The 20381-nt window shown below is 36.7% G+C and overlaps 1 protein-coding gene across 2 annotated transcripts in view; it reads right to left on the bottom strand.

Moving 5' to 3' along the window:
* The window catches only part of IPO8 (importin 8), a 164565-nt gene that overhangs the window by 72319 nt on the left and 71865 nt on the right, over positions 1–20381 (bottom strand). For both annotated transcript variants that reach the window (XM_043968290.1, XM_043968291.1), the window contains 4 exons: positions 8450–8584; positions 6886–6985; positions 1892–1968; positions 1456–1572 (listed from right to left, as the gene is read on the bottom strand). In XM_043968290.1, the coding sequence (XP_043824225.1) occupies positions 1456–1572; positions 1892–1968; positions 6886–6985; positions 8450–8584 (429 nt within the window). The remainder of the gene's footprint in view (positions 1–1455; positions 1573–1891; positions 1969–6885; positions 6986–8449; positions 8585–20381) is intronic.

The raw sequence follows: 20381 nt of genomic DNA, 5'->3' as shown, positions 1-20381 counted from the left end.
CAAACAAACAAACCCCCCCAACATGTACAATTTTGAAATTCAAAAATATCTCAAATGAATTTTAGGGTTTTTTAAGGAAAATGCAAGATTTCACAACTGAAAGTCTCTTTTATTAGCCTTCTTTTGGAAGTAATAATTTTGTAATAAAAGACAAATATACATCAGTAAGAAGTTGAGATTTTTCATGGAGAAATAGTAATTATTCTACTACATAATAAATTTTAAAATCTATTCTACTATATAAGATACTATAAGATTCCTATAGGGAGAAATTAAAAAACAGAGAGGTCTTTGAGGACATTGTAACTACCTACTGAAAAATTATCTGTACCACAATAAATGTTCATCAATTGATAAAGTTTACTATTTAGCAGGAAAAAAGAAAGACTAGTGGCCATGAAAATTTACTGAAAATTCATAAAATAACCAGATGGCTTCTCAGATTTCTTCTAACTCTCAATCTATAATACTTCTTTTTCCATTTTTTCTAGAGTTCTTAAGCCAGATTTTTACAGCTTCCTGATGTATAACAGAGGAAATAAAAGACAAAATTTACCCCAATTAATTTTTTTTCTCATATAAGCTCTGGTAAAAAAATGTTTACAAAGGAAAAGACTGAAACTATTGTTTAAAATAAAAATTCACTGACAAATTTGCTCTATCCCCATGGATAATCAATATTCAACCTAAAACCATTCATTTAAGCGTAGGAAGGTAACAGGCAAAGGTTGACATTTTTTAAGTCATGTGTTCCACAGACCACATTTGGTTGAAAAATATACCAACTAACAAGAACATAGTCACCATTACTTATAATTTTTCAAGAATAAAAGAATGTTTTGCCCTATAACAAATTTTAATCTATCAAACCATCTTATTCACCTTCCAATCAAAATAAAAGTCTATTAAAAGTCATATTAAGGGGCAGCTAGATGGTGCAGTGGATAGAGCACCGGCCCTGGATTCAGGAGTACCTGAGTTCAAATCCGACCTCAGACACTTGACACCTATTAGCTCTGTGACCCTGGGCAAGTCGCTTAATCCTAATTGCCTCACTAAAAAAAAAAAGTCATATTAAGAGTATTGCAGGGGCAGCTAGATGGCACAGTGGATAAAGCACTGGCCCTGGATTCAGGAGGACCTGAGTTCAAATCCAGCCTCAGACACTTGACACTTACTAGCTGTATGACCCTCAGCAAGTCACTTAACCCTCACTGCCCCACAGAAAAAAAGACAAAAACCAAAACCAAACAAAACCAAAAAAAAAGGGTATTAAATGGGGGAGCAGCTAGGTGATGCAGTGGATAAAGCACTGGCCCTGGATTCAGGAAGACCTGAGTTCAAATCCAGCCTCAGACACTTGACACACACTAGCTGTGTGACCTTGGGCAAGTCACTTAACCCTCATTGCCCCACCCCACCCCCCAAAAAGAGTATTAAATATAAGATCTTAACCTTCAATAATATATCAGCTAGGGAGCCTATCACATGCAATGCTCCATCTTTCTTCCTGGGGTCAAAGTTCGGTTCTGTAAGGATTTGATAACAGAACGACATCATTTTGGGCAACACCTGAAGAGAAGAATTATATCAATTTTAGTCTACATAAATTCTAAAATGCTCCCTCATTTTAAAATCACTTTTGAAAATCAAAGATTAAAAGCAGTTTACAAAAATTAAACAATCATATTACTATATATATTACCAAAAGTTTATCAGTCTAATATAGGATGATGCATTGTGCTAAGGAATGTAAAAACAATAATAACCAATAACATTAAATCCTTTCCATTCCTCATACTACAAAAACATTCCCAAGTAACTGACTTAAAGCAATATTTTTCTTTTGTCAAAAGTTAAGAAAATATCTTAAAATGGATAAAATGAGTACCTCTTTTCTTTTCTTTGCTGCAGTATATAACAGATTCTGAGCTGCTGTTGTTGGAGATGCATAATCTTCAAAAACATCTAAAATTTCAGATAATTAAACTGTTAATAGAATAATTTTTTTCATTAAAGATTTAAAGCCTTATACAATTACTTCCCACTCTAATGCATAGTAATAAAAGGAAAATTTATCCTACTATATAAAATACTTATTTCTTATATGGAAAAACTGAAGTACAGAGAGGTCTTTCAATGCAACTATCTACTGAAAAAGTCATCTGTAACAAAACACATGTTTATTCATTTATAAAACTTATCTACAGGGAAGAGTAGTAGTCATAAAGATTTACTTGAAATTTAATACAGAATGCTAGGTCATGAAATTTTTGGTACAAAGAATTCTGGCACATGACATTCAATAAAGGTAGCTTACATAAGAAAATTATCTAACAGATTTCAAAGTATATGAAAATGTCTGCTTTTATATATAAAGATACTAATTCTTAGCCTCTTCAATATATATTAAGTAAGAGGGCAGCTAGGTGGAGCAATGGATAAAGTGCCGGCCCTGGATTCAGGAGGACTTAAGTTCAAATGTGGCCTCAGACAGTTGACACTTACTAGCTGTGTGACCCTGGGCAAGTCACTTAACCCCCATTGCCCCCACCAAAAAAAAAAAATACACACACACACACACACACACATATATATATATAAAGTAAAATTTAAATATCTGTAGAACTCAAAAGCAATCATTTACTGCAAGCCACTACTGAACACTGGAGAAATTATTTCTCCAGTAAAGAAATTCTTCAGAGAAATTATTAGAATTTATAATAGAAATACAAACACAGCCCTCCCTAATTGATGAATATGCCAATTATTCTTCACTATAATTAGCTCAACTAAAAGTAAAAATCCATACAAAATGTCATACCTACAAATTAGTCACAAAGAACAGAAATAAAGAAGGAAGAAGCATTTCAATCATAATATACTTATGGTATACTGGAGAGGTCTAGACTTGTGATCAGAAAGACATGCTTTCAAGTCCTGCCTCTTACTCTTAATCTTACCAGCTGTGTGAACATGAGTTAGTCACCTAACCTGTCAGTCTCCCAGATAACTCTCTAAGATTCTAAATTAAAACAAAGCTGCTATTCTAGATTAATGTAGAGAGGTCCTACCCAGGAGTTTCCCATATTGATAAAATCAAAGGTTCAGACAAAATAAGTATGTATATACTCACTTCCAAAACATGATTAACAAAATCTCAGTCAACACAAAATCCACATATAGCTCCTATATGTTTTACATAATTTGAAAAAATAATTTAATGCTATCATTGCTCAACATTAAAGATAAATTAATATGGTAAGTACAAAGGGGAAATTAAACAAATATATGCTAACAATATAAATACATTAGTTCAACCCAGCTTAAATAGCCCTTTCCAAAGAGATTTTGGAACTGATGATGTTATACCTTTAAAAGGACTACAGAAAATTGGGAGGGCTTTGCTATAGGAAAGAAAAAAATCTCAAAATTGACAATTAAGTGCCATGGGAGAAAAGAAATTGTGATATACTTTGACAGAACCAAATGAACTACAGTTTGGGGAAATTTCTAAGGCTAAATGACACAAAGAATTATTTCTTTGTGTCATTTGCACGTGGACTAGTAAGTGCATGAGAAAAATGACTAGAATGGAAAGCAGAATGAAATAGTTTAGAGAAATCCATTGACCACCTATTTTCACTTTTCACAGAGATGACTCTGGCTATGATCCCCATCATAAACAATACATTATTTAATAAATCTCATCATCAATAATCACAATGTTTTTTAAAGCCTTTAAGTTGGGTTGTGAAATTGAAAGAAAAGAGAGCTCATAGAACTTCATTTGTTTCATGCAACTTTGAAAGACTTGAGAATTCTGATCAAGAGAATACCCAGACATAACTCCGGAGGACCAATGATCATCTGATCATCTGAAAACTGATGCTCTCAAGACACAAAATAAGAAATATATTTTTGGACATGGCCAGTGTGAAAATCTATTTTGTTTGTACATATTTGTAATGAGAGTTTTCTTTTTTTTTCTGGGTTTTTTTTTTCCCAATTTGGGGGTGAGTGGGAGATAAATAGTAGGGCTAGGGATAAAGTAGCAAAAAGGACCACTGAAGCATTTTTCTAATGCATGCGAGTGAAAAGAAGGAAGTCTAGAAAGAATTACAAAAAAGCAAGACAGCTTTGAAAGTCAAACACTGGATTTATCTTTTTTAAAAAGTTAACTAGGGGCAGCTAGATGGTGTATTAGATAAAGCACTGACCCTGGATTCAGGAGGACCTGAGTTCAAATCCAGCCTCAGACACTTGACACTAGCTGTGTGACCCTGTGCAAGTCACTTAACCCTCATTGCTCGAAAAAAAAAGTTAACTAAACATAACAAAAATTCACAATTTTATTTACAACTGATTTTCTGTACTACTATGCAATTTTATTTGGCATTAACTAAAATCTAATTTTTTTTTAAATTCAAAAAACTACTCATGGAAAGAAAGTAAAAAAGAGATTGCCATTCAAAAGGCCATTCAAGTATTTATCGGCAATAAAAATGGTGACACAAGAAAAAAAAGAGAAAGCTGAGGGAAACAAGGTCATTTACCTATCTTTAAGCGTTAAAAGAGAAAAAAAAAGGGAAAAGTCCATAAATTAAAAGGTCATTTTTCATAAGTTTAAGGGTTTTTAAATTGATTTGACTTCATTTTTATGTTGTTTATTTTTTCTCAATTATATGCATTTTTTTTTCTTTTTTTTTTTTTGCAGGGCAATGGGGGTTAAGTGACTTGCCCAGGGTCACACAGCTAGTAAGTGTCAAGTGTCTGAGGCCGGATTTGAACTCAGGTAGTCCTGAATCCAGGGCCAGTGCTTTATCCACTGCGCCACCTAGCCACCCCATATGTATTTTTCAACATTTGTTTTTTAAAATTTTGAGTTCTAAATTCCTTGTTTCTCTCTCTCTCCACCCTCAACCCCCTCCTTGAGAATGCAGTGTGATAGAGATTATACATGTGCAGTCAAGCAAAATATTTTCATAGCCATATTGCAAAAGAAAACACAAACAAAAAAACCCCAAGAATAACAAAACTTTAAGAAGTATGCTTTAATCTGCATTATCAGTTCTTCTGGAGGTGGGTAGCATTTTTCATCATAAGTCCTACAGAATTGTATAGACCTGTCTTTAAAAGAACATCTTGGGGGTCAGCTAGGTGGCACAGTGGATAAAGCACTGGCCCTGGATTCAGGAGGACCTGAGTTCAAATCCAGCCTCAGACACTTGACACTAGGCTAGCTGTGTGACCCTGGGCAAGTCACTTAAGCCTCACTGCCCCACATAAAAAAGGAACATCTTCGCTTGTTAAAAAAAAAAAAAGCAAACCATAACAATTCAGCATAAATGTGAATTGGTAAGGAAGCTACCTTAAAGTAAAGGTTTTCCAAAGAATATCCTCAGTACACCTTGGAGAATGCACATTTCTGAAGAATTTAGAATTCAGATCTAAAATAACCAGTAGTTATCATGAAGGTCTGCTTTTGGGCCAACCAGGCCCAAAAAATCTATTTCTAGGCAATTCTTTGTAAAAAAACTTCCATGTATACAAAGTCTGGTAAAGATTCTGAACTATTCTTTTAGTCATGCAAAGAATGGGAAATAGAGGGGATGTCCAACAATTAGTGAATGGCCGAACTGGTTGTTGTATGTTGTTGTTGTTTGTCCTTCATTCTCTAAGAGGACTGTGACATTGGTGTGATGTCATGACTTGCACTGAACTGGATTTAAGAGAGGAAAGGCTGTGCAAAGTCACCAACCTCACTCTCTCCTCCAGAGCCATCTGGGTCCAGTGGCAAGACATATCAGTACAACTGGAGATGGCCCAGGATGTATTTTTAAAGGCAAATGGGGTTAAGGGACTTGCCCAGGATCAGCTATTAAGTGTCTGTAGTGCAGTGGATAAAGCACTGGCCCTGAAGCTGCAAAGACCTGAGTTCAAATCTCACCTCAGAGACTTACTAGCTGTGTGAACCTGGGCAAGTCCCTTAACACCAACTGCCTTAAACATCTGGGGCTATCTCCAGTCAACTTGTTGTTTATGATTGTGATAAAATACTATTGTGCTATAAGAAATGACAAGCAGGATGGTTTCAGAAAAACTGGAGAAGACTTACATGAACTGATGCAAAGTAAAAGGAGCAGAACTAGGAGAACATTATATACAGTAACAGCAGTAATATATTGTGATCAATTGTGAATGACTTAGGAATTCTCAACCATATAATGATGCAAGACAATTCTGAAGGACTTATGATGAAAAAATGTTACCTATCTCCAGAGAAAAAACTGATGAAGTCTGAATACAGATTGAAGTATATTTTTTCTTTACTTTATTTTTCTTGGGAGTTTTTTGTCTGTGTTTTCTTTCACAACATGACTAACAAAGGAGATTTGTTTTGTATGACTGCATACAATTTGAAACTCAAAATTTTAAAAAATGAATGTTAAAAATTGTTTTTACAAGTAATTGGAGGGAGGAATAAAATATTAATTTTTTAAAAAAGATTTTGAGCTACTCAGGGTGGGGCAGACCAAAAGAAACCTCTCACATCTCTCTAAAACAGTTGAAGCCAATAGTGATCTTCCAAACAAAGAACCATTTAATTCAGAAGAGACTGCCCTAGGTAGGGATGCAAAAGTCATAAGCAACACAGTGCAAAAAAGTTCTCACCACAAAGTTTCCAAGTCTAAGCTAAAAACAATGCCCACAGCCACACTAATATAACTTTAGGAATCTAATACATAACATGAAATCTATATAATACAATTTTATGTGTATAGCTAAATAGATCTCTTAATTTTATACAATTTTAAAACAACTAATCTAAATAACTTCAAAAAAAAAAGAGCAATAGGTGAGAAACAAAACCATCTCAATTACCAAACTTCATTCGTATATATTCATATGGATCCTCTTGCCATAGCTCTTCATCCTCATCTTTATAACACATCACAGTGAAAATCACATCTTCACATATATTCTAAGAGCAAGGAAAGCCAAAACAAAAGAATGTAGGCTTGTCTACATTTTGGCAGTATCATTATCATTTTAACATTTATTTAATGACTTTAGTCCACAATGATTCTATTTAAAAAAAAAAAGACATCTATATTTACTAAAAGAAGAATAAGGATTTGTAAAGGACAACTGATCCATTGACCAAAGGAAAAAAAGGCTCAAAAAAGTGGCACAAAAGTAAAAAGGCTTTCAAAGAGAGAAATATAAAATAGTAAATTAAACCAAGAAAGCACTGGCTTTAGACAGGTGACCTGGGTTCAAATCCCACCTCACATATGCTCCCTGTGTCACCTTGAGCAAGTTACTTAACCTTCCTTGTCCTCAATTTCTATATTTTAAAAATAAAAGGGTCAACTAGATGGCTTCTGAGATCCCTTCAAGATCCAGATGTATGATTCCAAAGGCCAAAGAGTCCCAAGTCCTGTAGATTCTCACAAAACAAACTTCTGTATGGTATCAAAGAAGAATTTTTTTTATAATTTGAGTCAATTTTGAGGCAACTTATCACCTCAACTCTGCAATTAACTACTAAAAAATTAATATTTTCTTCATGAGACGTACAAAGAATGCTATACAAATTTAAAGTATTTTTTTCTCTCTTGCAAGAAAATATCATTCCTTCAGCAAAACAAATGGGTAAATTTATAACATAATACAGCATAATGTAAAAAAAATATTTTTAAAAGATTAATATGGTTACTATGCAGATGTGATTTTCATCACAAAAAAGTATAGCAAAACAGTTAATTTTCCTCAAGCACTTAAGAAAACATTTTTATGGTTATCATACTGAAGAATTAGAAAATTTTATGGATTTCTCCAAAGCAAATCAAGAAAAAAATTCATTTATTAACTAAAATTCCTAAAATCAGAATCTGCTTTATCTCACATAAGTCACAACTTTAAATACCAACATTAAGATAAAGAACAAACACTAAAAACAGAAACTTGTGAACTTTCATCACAGTCTAAAAGGGTAAAGAACCTGTAAACAGAATAGGAAATATTATAGTATCCTCTAAGAAACTTCAATATTATACTAAATAGTAGTTTTCAAAGTACTTTCACAATATACCATATTTGATCCTCATAACATACCAGTAAAGTAGACTATGAAGACTGTATCACTTGGCCAAGGTTAAAACCAAAATTCAGAAAAGTTAAGTAACTTGTTCAAGGTCATTCAGATGGTAAAATCTGAAACTAAAACAAAGATCTTCTGACTCTTACTCCAGCCCTCCTGCTGTAACACCACCAATGGTCTCAATTTTCCTCCCAATAACATCAAACTATCCCATTTATTTTTGACATTATTATTCATTTAAGGGTATTAAAAATACCCCATGTTGTACTTAACATTATCTCGTTAGGAAGTTCTAAATTTAAGCAGAAAACAAATTCTGAAGAATTTTAGGTTGACACTGACCTGTATATGTGGCTTCATCTGTTTCCAAGTTATAGAATGAATTACCCCTTGATTAAGATAGTTCAGTGTTTGCTGAAGAACACGTGGAGCTACATATTCTTTTTGTCTATACTGGTTTAAAATTTTTAAAAGTACCTAAGAAAAGTTTTCAGGAGAAAAAAAGAGTATTATAAACAAAGACAGAATTTTAGAGCTATAAATGACTTCTGAGTCAAGCTATACCAACCCCTTCAATTTATAAATGACAAAACTGATGTCCAGTGAGGTTCAGTGAGAAGCCCAAGTTCATTCATCATGTAAGAAGAGAATGCAAAATGTATTCAGGCTTTCTGACTCTTAGAAGTATAATGCTCCTTCTATTATATACACAAACTTATTATTGAATTGGCTAAATAAAAATTGTACCCTTAACATAAATGTAGTATGTAAATAGGTAGTATGGGTATTAAGTCAAGTCAAAAAGCATTTCTTAAGGGTTATTATGTACCAGGCACTGTGCTAAGGGCTCGGATAAAAATACAAGACCAAAAAGAAAGAAAAAGAAAAAGATAGTCCCTTTACTCAAGGAGCTTAAAAATCTAACAAGGGAAAAAAACACATAAAAGGAAACTGAAGGCAAGATGATTAAGAAAAGGAAAGGGGGGGGGTGTAGGAGGATGAAGCCCACAAAGAAATTAAGGTATAAAAGTAGCTGGCTTGGGCAATTTCCTTAAAATGGAGGTTCTTAAGAACCTCACTGACCAATCCAAGTAAGGGGCTGAAGGGACACAGTATGATTTATAATTAAAGTGTGTGAATTATAAATCAAAGAATAAATTTAGTTCAAGTTATCTTAAATTCTAGGTTTACAAAATCTGTCAGTAAGCCAGTGAGCTTCAAGACCCAGGCCTATTCCATAGGTTAAAAATAAGTATAATAATAAAAGTATACTTTGTTTTTGAAAATAGAGTTCTTTCCAATCTACTGAGTTCATACAAATGAGAGGCATTTATTTAAAATTTTGTAAATATACAAATGAAAGAACCAAGATAAGAAAAATTTATAGTGTCAGATACACTGATATTAAAATATTCAGAACTATAAGAAAAAAGATGGATTCAAAACTGGTTGAGTGGTTGGACTCAAAGAGTATTCATAAATGTATTATCAATCAACATGGCAAAAGGCTTCCAGTGGAGTACCTTTGTGAATCTAGGCTTTACCATGTCCTATTAAGCAAAGATAGTATATTCATTAAATTTGTAGACCAGGGGTGCAGCTAGGTGGCACAGTGGATAAAGCACCAGCCCTAGATTCAGGAGGACCTGAGTTCAAATGTGACCTCGGATACTTGACACTTATTAGCTGTGTGACCCTAGGCAAGTCATTTAACCCTCATTACCCCACCAAAAAAAAATTTGCAGACTATGCAAAGCTAGGGATTATCTTTTGCCTTTCTTTGTATCCCCAGAACTTATAGCACAGTGCCTGGCACATGGTAGGCACTTAATAGATGCTTATTTACTGACTATTGCCTTTTCATTCTTGGAAGATATTCCTCTCTCTCTCTCCCTCTTTTTTTTTTTTTTTGGCAGGGCAATGGGGAGTTAAGTGACTTGCCCAGGGTCACACAGCTAGTAAGTGTCAAGTGTCTGTGGCCGGATTTAAAGTCAGGTCCTCCTGAATTCAGGGCTGGTGCTTTACCCACTGCGCCACCTAGCTGCCCCCAGCCTCACTTAAAAAAAGAAAAATACAATTGGCCAAATGAGAGAAAAAAATGGCCAAATGGAAAAAGTACAAAAGCTTAATGAGGAAAATAAGGCCTTAAAAATTTAAATTGAGCAGACGGAAGCTGATAACTCCATGAGACACCAAGAATCTGCCAAGCAGAATCAAAAGACTAAAAAAATAAAAGAAAATGTGAAATACCTCATTGGAAAAACAACTGACCTGGAAAATAGGTCCAGGAGAGATAATCTGAGAATTACTGGACTACCTGAAAGCCATGATCAAGAAAAGAGTCTAGACACCATATTCCAGGAAATTATCAAGGAGAATTGTCCTGAAATTGTAGAATCAGAGGATAAATCATCATTGAAAGAATCCACCGATCACCTCCTGAAAGAGACCCCAAAAGGAACACTTCAAGGAATATTGTAGCCAAACTCCAGAATTATCAGGTGAAGGAGAAAATACTCCAAACAGCTAGAAAGAAACCATTTAAATATCATGGAACCACAGTCAGGATTGCACAGGGCCTCGCAGCTTCAACATTAAAGGATTGCAGGGTTTGAAATATGATATTCAGGAAGGCAAAGGAGCTTAGATTACAACCCATGATCAACTACCCAGCAAAACTGATCATTCTCTTTCAGAAGAAAAGATGGACATTCAATAAATTAGAGGACTTCCAAGTCTTCCTAAGAAAAAGACCAGAACTGAACAGAAAATGTGATCTCCAAATACAAGACTCTAGAGAAACATAAAGAGGTAAACAGGGGCGGGGGGGGGGGGGGGGAGAAGGGGGGAGGGGCAGTGGAGAAAGGTTGTTCAATGATGTTAAACTGCTTGCATCCCTATTAAGGAGGATAATACTTTTAACTCTTGGGATCTGTATGTCTGTTAAGGTACTGTTATTAAATCAACTTTGATGTGATAATATAAAGAAACTTAAGCGGCAAAATAAAAGAAGACTAGGGGGAGGAGAGGAAGGGGGAGGTGGAATGGGGTTTATTACATCATATGAAGAGGCACAAAAAGAACCCATTACAATAGAGGAAAAGAAGGGAGGGGTGGGCATTGTTGCAACCTTACTCTCATCAGATTTGATTCAGGGAGGGAATAAAATACACTCCCATTTGTATAAAGAAACTTAGCTTACTCTTTAAAGGAAACAAAAGGGGAAGGGGGAAAAGGGTGGTATTGATAGAAGGGAGGACATAAGTGGGGGGGGAAGGGGCAAGAAAAAGAAGGGCAGCTGATAAAAGGGAGGGCATATTGAGAGAGGCAGTGGTCAGAAGCAAAACACTGGTCAAGTGGAATAGGGTGAAAGAAGGAAAAAAAAAGAGTACAAAGGGGAAAAGAGGATGGAGGGAAATAAACAGTTAATAATTTTAACTGTGAATGTGAATGGGATGAACTCTCCCATAAAACAGAAATGAATAGCAAAGTGGATTAAAAATCAGAATCCTACAATATGTTGTTTACAAGAAACACATTTGAAGTAGAGAGATACACACAGAATAAAGGTAAAAGGTTGGAACAAAATATATTATGCTTCAGCAAAAAGTAGGGGTAGCAATTCTTATCTCAGACAAAGCAAAAGCAAAAAGAGATCTAATTAAAAGAGATAAGAAAGAAAACTACATCTTGCTAAAAAGGTATGATTGATAATGAAGTAATATCAATACTAAACATGTATGCAACAAATGGTATAGCATCCAAATTCTTAGGGAGAAGTTAAATGAGTTATGAGAGGAAATAGACAGCAAAACTATACTAGTGGAGGATCTGAACCTTCCCCTCTCAGTATTAGATAAATCTAACTGCAAAATAAATAAGAAAGAAGTTAGAGGTGAATAGAATATTAGAAAAGTAAGATATGATAGACATCTGGAGAAAACTGAATGGGGATAGAAAGGAATATACATTCTCAGTAGTACATGGCACATACTCCAAAACTGACCATAGGACACAAAAACCTCATAGAAAGGCAGAAATAGTAAACGCATCCTTCTCAGATCATGATGCAATAAAAATTATATGTAATAAATAAAGAGCCATGGAAAGGTAGACTGAAAATTAATTGGAAACTAAACAATCTCATCCTGAAATCCTGTCATGCCTCCCTAATTCTTCCCCAGTAAAGTTGAAACTTTTCTTTCTGGTATTGAAGGCAATGAGCAATTTGGTGCCACCGTATCTTTTTTTCAGCTTTCTCTCAAATGTCTTTCAGTCAGTCAATAAACATTTTTGAAGTGCCTACTATGAGCCAACTGCTAAACACTGGAATACAAATACAAAATATAAAGACACTCCTGCCCTCAAAGAGCCTATGGTCTAATGGAGAAAGACAACGCACACAGAAGGAGCTCAAAAGTTGGGGTTGCATACAGAGTAGATCCTTTAAAGCTCAAATCAGATGTCACCCTCTCCAGGAAATTACAAATGACCTCTCTCATCATATGTCATAGAATCCCCTAATACACTTATGGAATGTCACATGTGTTTGTGTCCCATTCCCTTACTAGCCCATGAGGGCTATGTCCTATCAGAACTTTGTGCTCCATACAGTAGAAACATAATAAATGTTTATCAAATAAAAAAAAAATAAAGAGGTGGACACACAGAAGGACATAAAGAGTATCACTGTGCAGAAGTGACACAGAACATATGAACCCACAGTCAACAGCATCATAGCTCCCCTGTCCAAACTGATGCTGAACCCAATCCCTCATCTTAACTGTTCTTATAAGGGCACTAACCTATTCAGTCTGGGAGAAGAATCACAATGTATCTGATGGGTACTAACAGGTCCCAGGACATGTTAGGCCATAAGAAGCAGCAGCAAAATTCTTCTATTGATCCTGTTAAATGAGTAACTGATGAATAAAGAACCTGTAATTATCCAACTATGTTTTCTCTAGGCCCCAGAAAACTCAGCCAAAACCAGAACCGGTGTCCTGGAATCAATATAAAGAAAAATTCTATTTATTCCATACCTCAAAGATCTCTCTGGCCAACCGTGAGGCTCACATCTAAGCCTATCAGGAAGCCTTGACAAGATCAGTAAACCTCAGGGTATCCAAAGTCATGAGTTTAATAGTTGCTGAAATTCAGTTTCATATACTTTTCTCATAAAGGGCAGAACCATCAATAACCCAAACTAAACAATGTTCCAAGTCATCATTGTCAGAAGCCCACCAGTCTCACGGAGAGGGTAAAGCATTGGGGCTAGGATTCTTCATTCTCAGCCTCCAATAATGTTACAACTAAAGGGCACTAATATGCCTGATGGGCACAAATGATCATGATTCTGGATAGGCCATTTGCAATTAACAATGGAAAGTATCTTGCTAGAAGATCCATCCAGTATTACCCAGGAAATGATGGACCAAAGTGTAATCATGAGGCCCTACGACATTCATTCTGTAGCTTAATAACATAAAAACAATATTTCCCCAAACATAATAAGACAAGTGGCCATCTCAGAGAGGCAACACACAGCTCCAGAAGCTCAAAAGCCATGTAATCTTTTTTTTTTGGTGAGGCAATTGGGGTTAAGTGACTTGCCCAGGGTCATACAGCTAGTATGTGTCAAGTGTCTGAGGCCAGATTTGAACTCAGGTCCTCCTGAATCCAGGGCCAGTGCTCTATCCACTGCACCACCTAGCTGCCCCAACAGTCATGTAATCTAGCCACTGTTCCTTTTATAGCTACCATAGGCTCTACTCAGCTTGGTCCATGTGAAAAGAGAACTTCTGTGATACAGATATCACAGGATAGAGGAGAGACTGCTGGATAGCCTGTATTAAATATTTTATGGCTACAGGTTGCTCTAGTCCTTACTCAAAAATAGGTGGATTCGGGACTCATAAATATTCATATGTAAAATGTGGTTTCCTTACAAAACCCAAGTGACCAAAGCAGGAACTGTAGAACAAGAGTGGGCCAGGATCATGATCCAAAGCTTCCAGGCTAACAGAATAATTTCTGTAATTAATCACAGGCTTAGCCCACTACCAGTCTAGGAGGATCTTCCAAAAGGGTAGTAAACAGATTGTGGCCCCAGTCCCTTGCCCTGGTTAGCAGTACCAGTGGGTTTCTTAGAGAAGCCAGGAAGACAGATTTAGTCTCCAGAGCTTCCCAGGTAGGGCAACATCACGGGGTTCCCTGAAGCAGATTATTGGAAGAGACAGAGACAGAGACAGAGACAGAGACAGAGAGAAAGGCAAAACGACAGAGACAGAGATTACAAGAACAAGGATACTCAATCCCAGAAGTACAGGAATGTAAGTCCAAAATGTCCACAAGTAATGACTTACAGAAAAACACAGCTTGCCCACAAGGTCAATGAAAATTTGTACAATTACTCAAGAGTTTAAAATTATTTTTAAAATAAGAGCAAAAGAAAAAACTGAAAAGAAATGAGAATAATGGAGGCGAGACCTGGAAAGAAAATTCACACTATTATCCAAGTATACCTCTCCTCCCCATCCCAGAAAGCCAAGCCATATAATAGAATTTTTAGAGGGGGAAAAAAAAAATCAACATAACTAATCAATACCATGAAAAAGTTCAAAATTCTGTCCAATTTGTATATCTGTGGACCTCCCACCTCCAGGAAGGGATGTGTTGGATGACCTTTCACATCTCTTCAACTGAGTCCTGCTTGATCTTTATCATTTTCCTTTTATTTTTTTTACATTTTACATTTCCTTTTGAGTTTGGAGTACATAGTTATTAGTTTCAATTACATTGGTGTAGTAACTATATATATATTGATCTTTTAGCTCTGCTTACTTCACTCTGCAATCATTGCATATAGGTCTTTCCATACTTCTGTATATTTCTCTCTCTCTCTCTCTCTCTCTCTCTCTCTCACACACACACACACACACACCATTTTTTATAGGAGAGCACTATTTCATTACATTCATATGGCCCAATTTGTTTAGCCATCTTCCAATTGATGGGCCACACTGGAAGATTTGTAGAAGAAAATGCAGCCAGTCAGAAAGAAAACTGTAAAAAAAACCAAACAAACAAAAAACTGTGGCTAGGAAGTTTGGAATGCTGGAGATAAATTAAGTTTCATACTTGAAACAGTTCTTCCAGGTTTCTGTAATCTGAGGCTAAACTCTCCATAACAGTAAGCAGGGATTTATTCCTTTAGATTTTCAATGGGAGATGGGGGGGGGGGGGGAGGCGCACGAAGCTTGTAAAATTCTTTCTCTCTGTCATTTCAGCCCTGGCCACTTTGTGGTTAAAAGTCAGACAAGCAACGAAGAAAAGAAAACTTTTTCCTAGTTTTTAGAAATGTGTGGCATTATACACTAATTAGACTAAATTCATAACTGAAGTATAATATTTTTGCTGTGAATTTTCAAATTACAGTTTGAAGATTTTCATAAATGCTAAAATATTTCAAGAATGAAAATATGAGTCTGCCACTATAAATCTTTGGAACAGAGACAACTGAAATTAGTGGGCTCTATAATTTGATGTTTTAGCAGCTAATGGTCCTTGAGAAAATTGAGATTTAAAATGATACCATTTGTGACTGTAATGTAATTCAATTCAACAAGGATTTAGTAAACCAGGAAATGTGCTAAGTGCCATGGATACAAAGGCAAAATTAATAAAAATTAAAACAGTATCTAATCACAAGTACTGCACTGTCTAATGAGGAAGCAAATATGCAACAAACAATGTACAAACAAGATATACACAGGAAAAATCAGAGATAATCTAAAAGTAAAAGCACTAGCACTAAGGAAAATCAGGAAAATATTCTTTGCAGAAGATGGGATACAAAGGAAACCAGAAAAGATATGAGAAGCCAGACAAATATGAGGAAGGAAAGAAATCCAGGAATGGGCTACAGCTGGTGAAAGTATCCAGGGTCAGGAGATGGAATGTCATTGGATCACAGAGTACATGGCGGGGTGTGGATGGGGGGGGGGGGGCGGGTAGTAAGATGTAAGAAGACTAGAAAAGTAGGAAGTCACAAGATTATGAAGGGCTTTGAATACCTAACAGGATTTTCTATTTTATCCTGGAAGTGATAGGAAGCCAGTGGATTTTACTATATAGGGGGATTACATGGTCAGAGCTGGGCTTCAGGAAGGTATTTTTAAAAACTGAGTAGAGAATGGACTAAAACATGCAAGGCTAATTCTAGGGAAAATGAGCCAACATAAAAAGGAGGAAAAAATTACTATCAAAGAAATAAATGGAACAAGACTCAAACCCAACAAAATATCACCTTAAATGTAAAAGGATTAAACAATCCAATCAAATAAAAAAGAATGGATAGGAAAACAAAGTCCAATGACTTGCTGCATAAAAGAATCATGTCTAAATGAAGATTGAAAAAATACAAAGAACAAAATTAAGGGAAGGGAACAAAATACACTAGGCAGATGATTCCAAAATGCAGCCATTAGAATTATGCTATCACACAAAGCAAATAAAAATTCACACTGACAAAAGACATAAGCAGGGAGAATATATTATGTTTAAAGATACCATGGATAATGCAACAATAACAATAGGATTAGAAAGTCATAGACAGGCCAAGATGGCAGAGGAGAGGCTGTGACTCTCACAAGCTCCAGATAAACCTGTCCATTCATGCCCAAATAATGCGGTAACAATCAAAACCCAGATCAGCCTAATGCACATAAGAACAGAGTGGGACTATTTCTCCGCAAAAGAGGGCAATTCTGATCACCTACTGATGAGGCTGAACAGCTCAGCGCGCGGTCTGGACCCAGCCAGGGACACTGCTTCCAGCGCATGTTAGAGTCTTCAGCACCAGCAGCTTCTGAGGCTCCAATTATGGACTGGTGAGGGGGTTCGGTGGTAGGCCGGGGTGAAGTGGAAGCAGTATCTACTGGAGTTGGGGCAAAGAGCCCTGGGTCTGAACCAGTAGGCTGAATCGAGTGGTGGTGGCCCAGTGAGGGAGGGGTAAAAGCACGCCAAGCTTCCGACCATAGAGAATCAGAGTTCAATCAGACTTCTGTTTCCGGGTCAAAGAGAAAGCGGCTGTGATTACTCACAAGCCAGGCAGGCTGAGAAGAAGCCCAATCACCCCTTGGGCCACGCTGTAGCACGAATAGTGTGTCCTGGAAGCAGCGCTACACTTTAAGAAGGAGTAAAAAGCCAGGAAATAATAAGCCAGGATGAGTAGGCAGAGAAAGCAGAAGACCATTGAAAACTTCTTTGGGGGAAAGGTAGACCACAATACATCCTCAGAAGAAGAAGATAATAATAGGGTCAAAGCTCCAACATCCAAAGCTTCCAAGAAAAATATGAACTGGTCTCAGGCCATGGAAGCTCTCAAAAGGGACTTTGAAGAGAAAGTAGGAGAGAGAGAATGAAGATGTAGAGAAAGAGAGGAAGAAATGGAAAGAGAAATGAGAGCAATGCAGGAGAGTCATGAGAAAAAAGTCAACCGTTTGAAAAGCCAAATGGAAAAGGAGATTAAAAAACTGTCTGATGAAAATAATTGCCTAAGAATTAGGATTGAACAAATGGAAGCTAGTGACCTTATGAGAAACCAAGACACAGTAAAGCAAATCCAAATGAATGAAAAAATAGAGGGCAATGTGAAATATCTCCTTGGAAAAATAGCTGACCTAGAAAATGAATCTAGGAGAGATAATTTGAAAATCATTGGACTACCTGAAAACCATGACCAAAACAAGAGCTTAGACACCATCCTCCAAGAGATTGTGAGGGAAAATTGCCCAGATATTCTAGAAGCAGAAGCTAAAATAGAAATTGAAAGAATCCACCGATCACCTCCTGAAAGAGATCCCAAAAGGAAAAGCTCCAGGAATATTAGAGCCAAATTCCAGAACTCCCAGGTCAAGGAGAAAATATTGCAAGCAGCTAGGAAAAAGGAATTTAAATACTGTGGAGCTCCAGTAAGGATAAAGCAAGATCTAGCAGCTTCTACATTAAAGGACCGGAGGGCATGGAATATGATATTCCAGAGGGCAAAGGAACTGGGACTACAGCCAAAAATCACATACCCAGCAAAACTAAGCATCATCTTTCAGAGGCAAACATGGAATTTCAATGAAAAAGAAGACTTTCAGGCATTTGTGATGAAAAGACCTGAACTGAATAGAAAATTTGACTTTCAAATACAAGACCCTGGAGAAGCATAAAAAGATAAACAGGAAAAAGACTTCATGAGGGATATTAAAAGATCAAACTATTTATATTCCTACATAGGAAGATAATACTTCAAACTCATAAGAACTATATCAGTAAGGATTTAACAGAGGACAGAGGTCTGAACTGAATACGAAGGGATTTTATGTTTTGTTCTTTGTGGGGTGTCTTATGTCTGGGGCCGGATTTGGGCTTGGGGCCTCCTGGGTCCAGGGCTGGTGCATTGTCCACTGTGCCACCTAACTAACCCATAATGACATCCTTAAAATAAGTTTGAGGTGTAGGAGAAATAGACTGGGGGAGGGGGAAGGGGAGAGATGGTCTGGGGAGAGGTTGTTCACATGAAGGAAACAAGAAAAAAGCTTATGGAGGGGAGGGGAAGAGGGGGGAAGGAATTGGGGAGTGAGTGAACCTTAATATCATCAGAATTGACTCAAAGAAGGACTAACATACATACTCAAGTGGGTATAGTAATATATATTTGCCCTGAGGGAGGGGAGGGAGATAAGGGCGGGGAGAGGGAAAGGAGGGAAGGGCAGATTGGGGGAGAGAGCAGTAAAAAGCAAAATACTTTCAAGGAAGGTAAAGATGTTCTGCGTAACGGCACAAGTATGACATATTGAATTGCTTGATTTCATAGAGAGGGTTGAGGAGAGAGGGAGGAAGAAAATTTGGAACACAGAATTAGCTCAAAGACCTTAAACTCATAAGAGTTGGCTCATGGAGGGAATAACATTCACACCCAGTTGGGAGAAGTAATCTATTTAACCCTACAGGAAAGTATGAGGGGAAAAGGATAAGGAAGGAAAGGTGAAAAAAAAAGGGAGTGCAGAGTAGGGGAGGGGACAGTCAGAAGTAAAACACTTTTGAGGAGAAATAGTTTAAAAGAAGATAGAAGGGGAGGCTAGGTGTCGCAGTGGATAAAGCACTGGCCCTGGATTCAGGAGTACCTGAGTTCAAATCCGACCTCAGACACTTGACACTAGCTGTGTGACCCTGGGCAAGTCACTTAACCCCAATTGCCTCACTAAAAAAAAAAGAAACTAGAAAATAGAGTAAATATCATGGGAAGGGAATAGGATGGAGGGAAATAGTTATGACAATTGAATATAATGGCAAAACATATGGTACCTACTTTGCTGGGCTAATATGAAGAAAATTCTTTGTCAAGTTTAAGGTACTTTATTTAGGTTATGATGAACAGGATACTATCAGAAAAACCTGGAAAGACCTACATGAACTGAAGCAGAGTGAAATGTACTGTATACAAAATAACAGCAATAGTGCAAGATGATCTGCTGGGAAGCATGTGGTTATTTTCAGCAAGGCAATGGTCCAATATAACCCTGAAGGACTTATGAAAATGGCAATCCATCTACAGAGAAAGAAGTGATAGTATCTGAAAATAGATGGAAACACATTTAAAAAAAAAAACAAAAACAGAAAGTCATAGACAGGGGCAGCTAGGTGGCGCAGTGGATAGAGCACTGGCCCTGGAGTCAGGAGTACCTGAGTTCAAATCTGGCCTCAGACACTTAACACTTACTAGCTGTGTGACCCTGGGCAAGTCACTTAACCCCAATTGCCTCGCTAAAAAAAAAAAAAAAAGTCATAGACAGGGGCAGCTAGGTGGTGCAGAGAATAGAGCACCAGCCCTGGAGTCAGGAGGACCTGAGTTCAAATCAAGCCTCAGACATTTGACACTTATTAGCTGTGTGACCCTGAGCAAGTCACTTAACCCCAATTACCTCATCAAAAAATAAAGTCATAGATATAAAGCTGAAAAGGACTTTAAAAGCCATTTAAAAGCCTCATTTTATAGACTTCCAAGATTTTGTTGGGCCTTCCACCAGTTTCTAGAAGCTCCTTAGCTAATCTTTTTTTTTTTCTCCTATCACCTTCAACAAAAGTTCTTTTCACTACCACATTGTGGTTCTTCTTGTTCTGGTACCCCGATAAGCCTAACCCAGAAACTCTAAAGGAAACAAAGGGATGATAGGAGGAAAAGGAATTAGACTTGTTCTGTTTAGCTGTAGAGGGCTGAACA

This window comes from Dromiciops gliroides, chromosome 5 (assembly GCF_019393635.1).
Source record: "Dromiciops gliroides isolate mDroGli1 chromosome 5, mDroGli1.pri, whole genome shotgun sequence".
NCBI lineage: Eukaryota > Metazoa > Chordata > Mammalia > Microbiotheria > Microbiotheriidae > Dromiciops > Dromiciops gliroides.
Note: the sequence above shows the minus strand (reverse complement) of the source record. Positions and strands in the feature narration are given on the sequence as shown.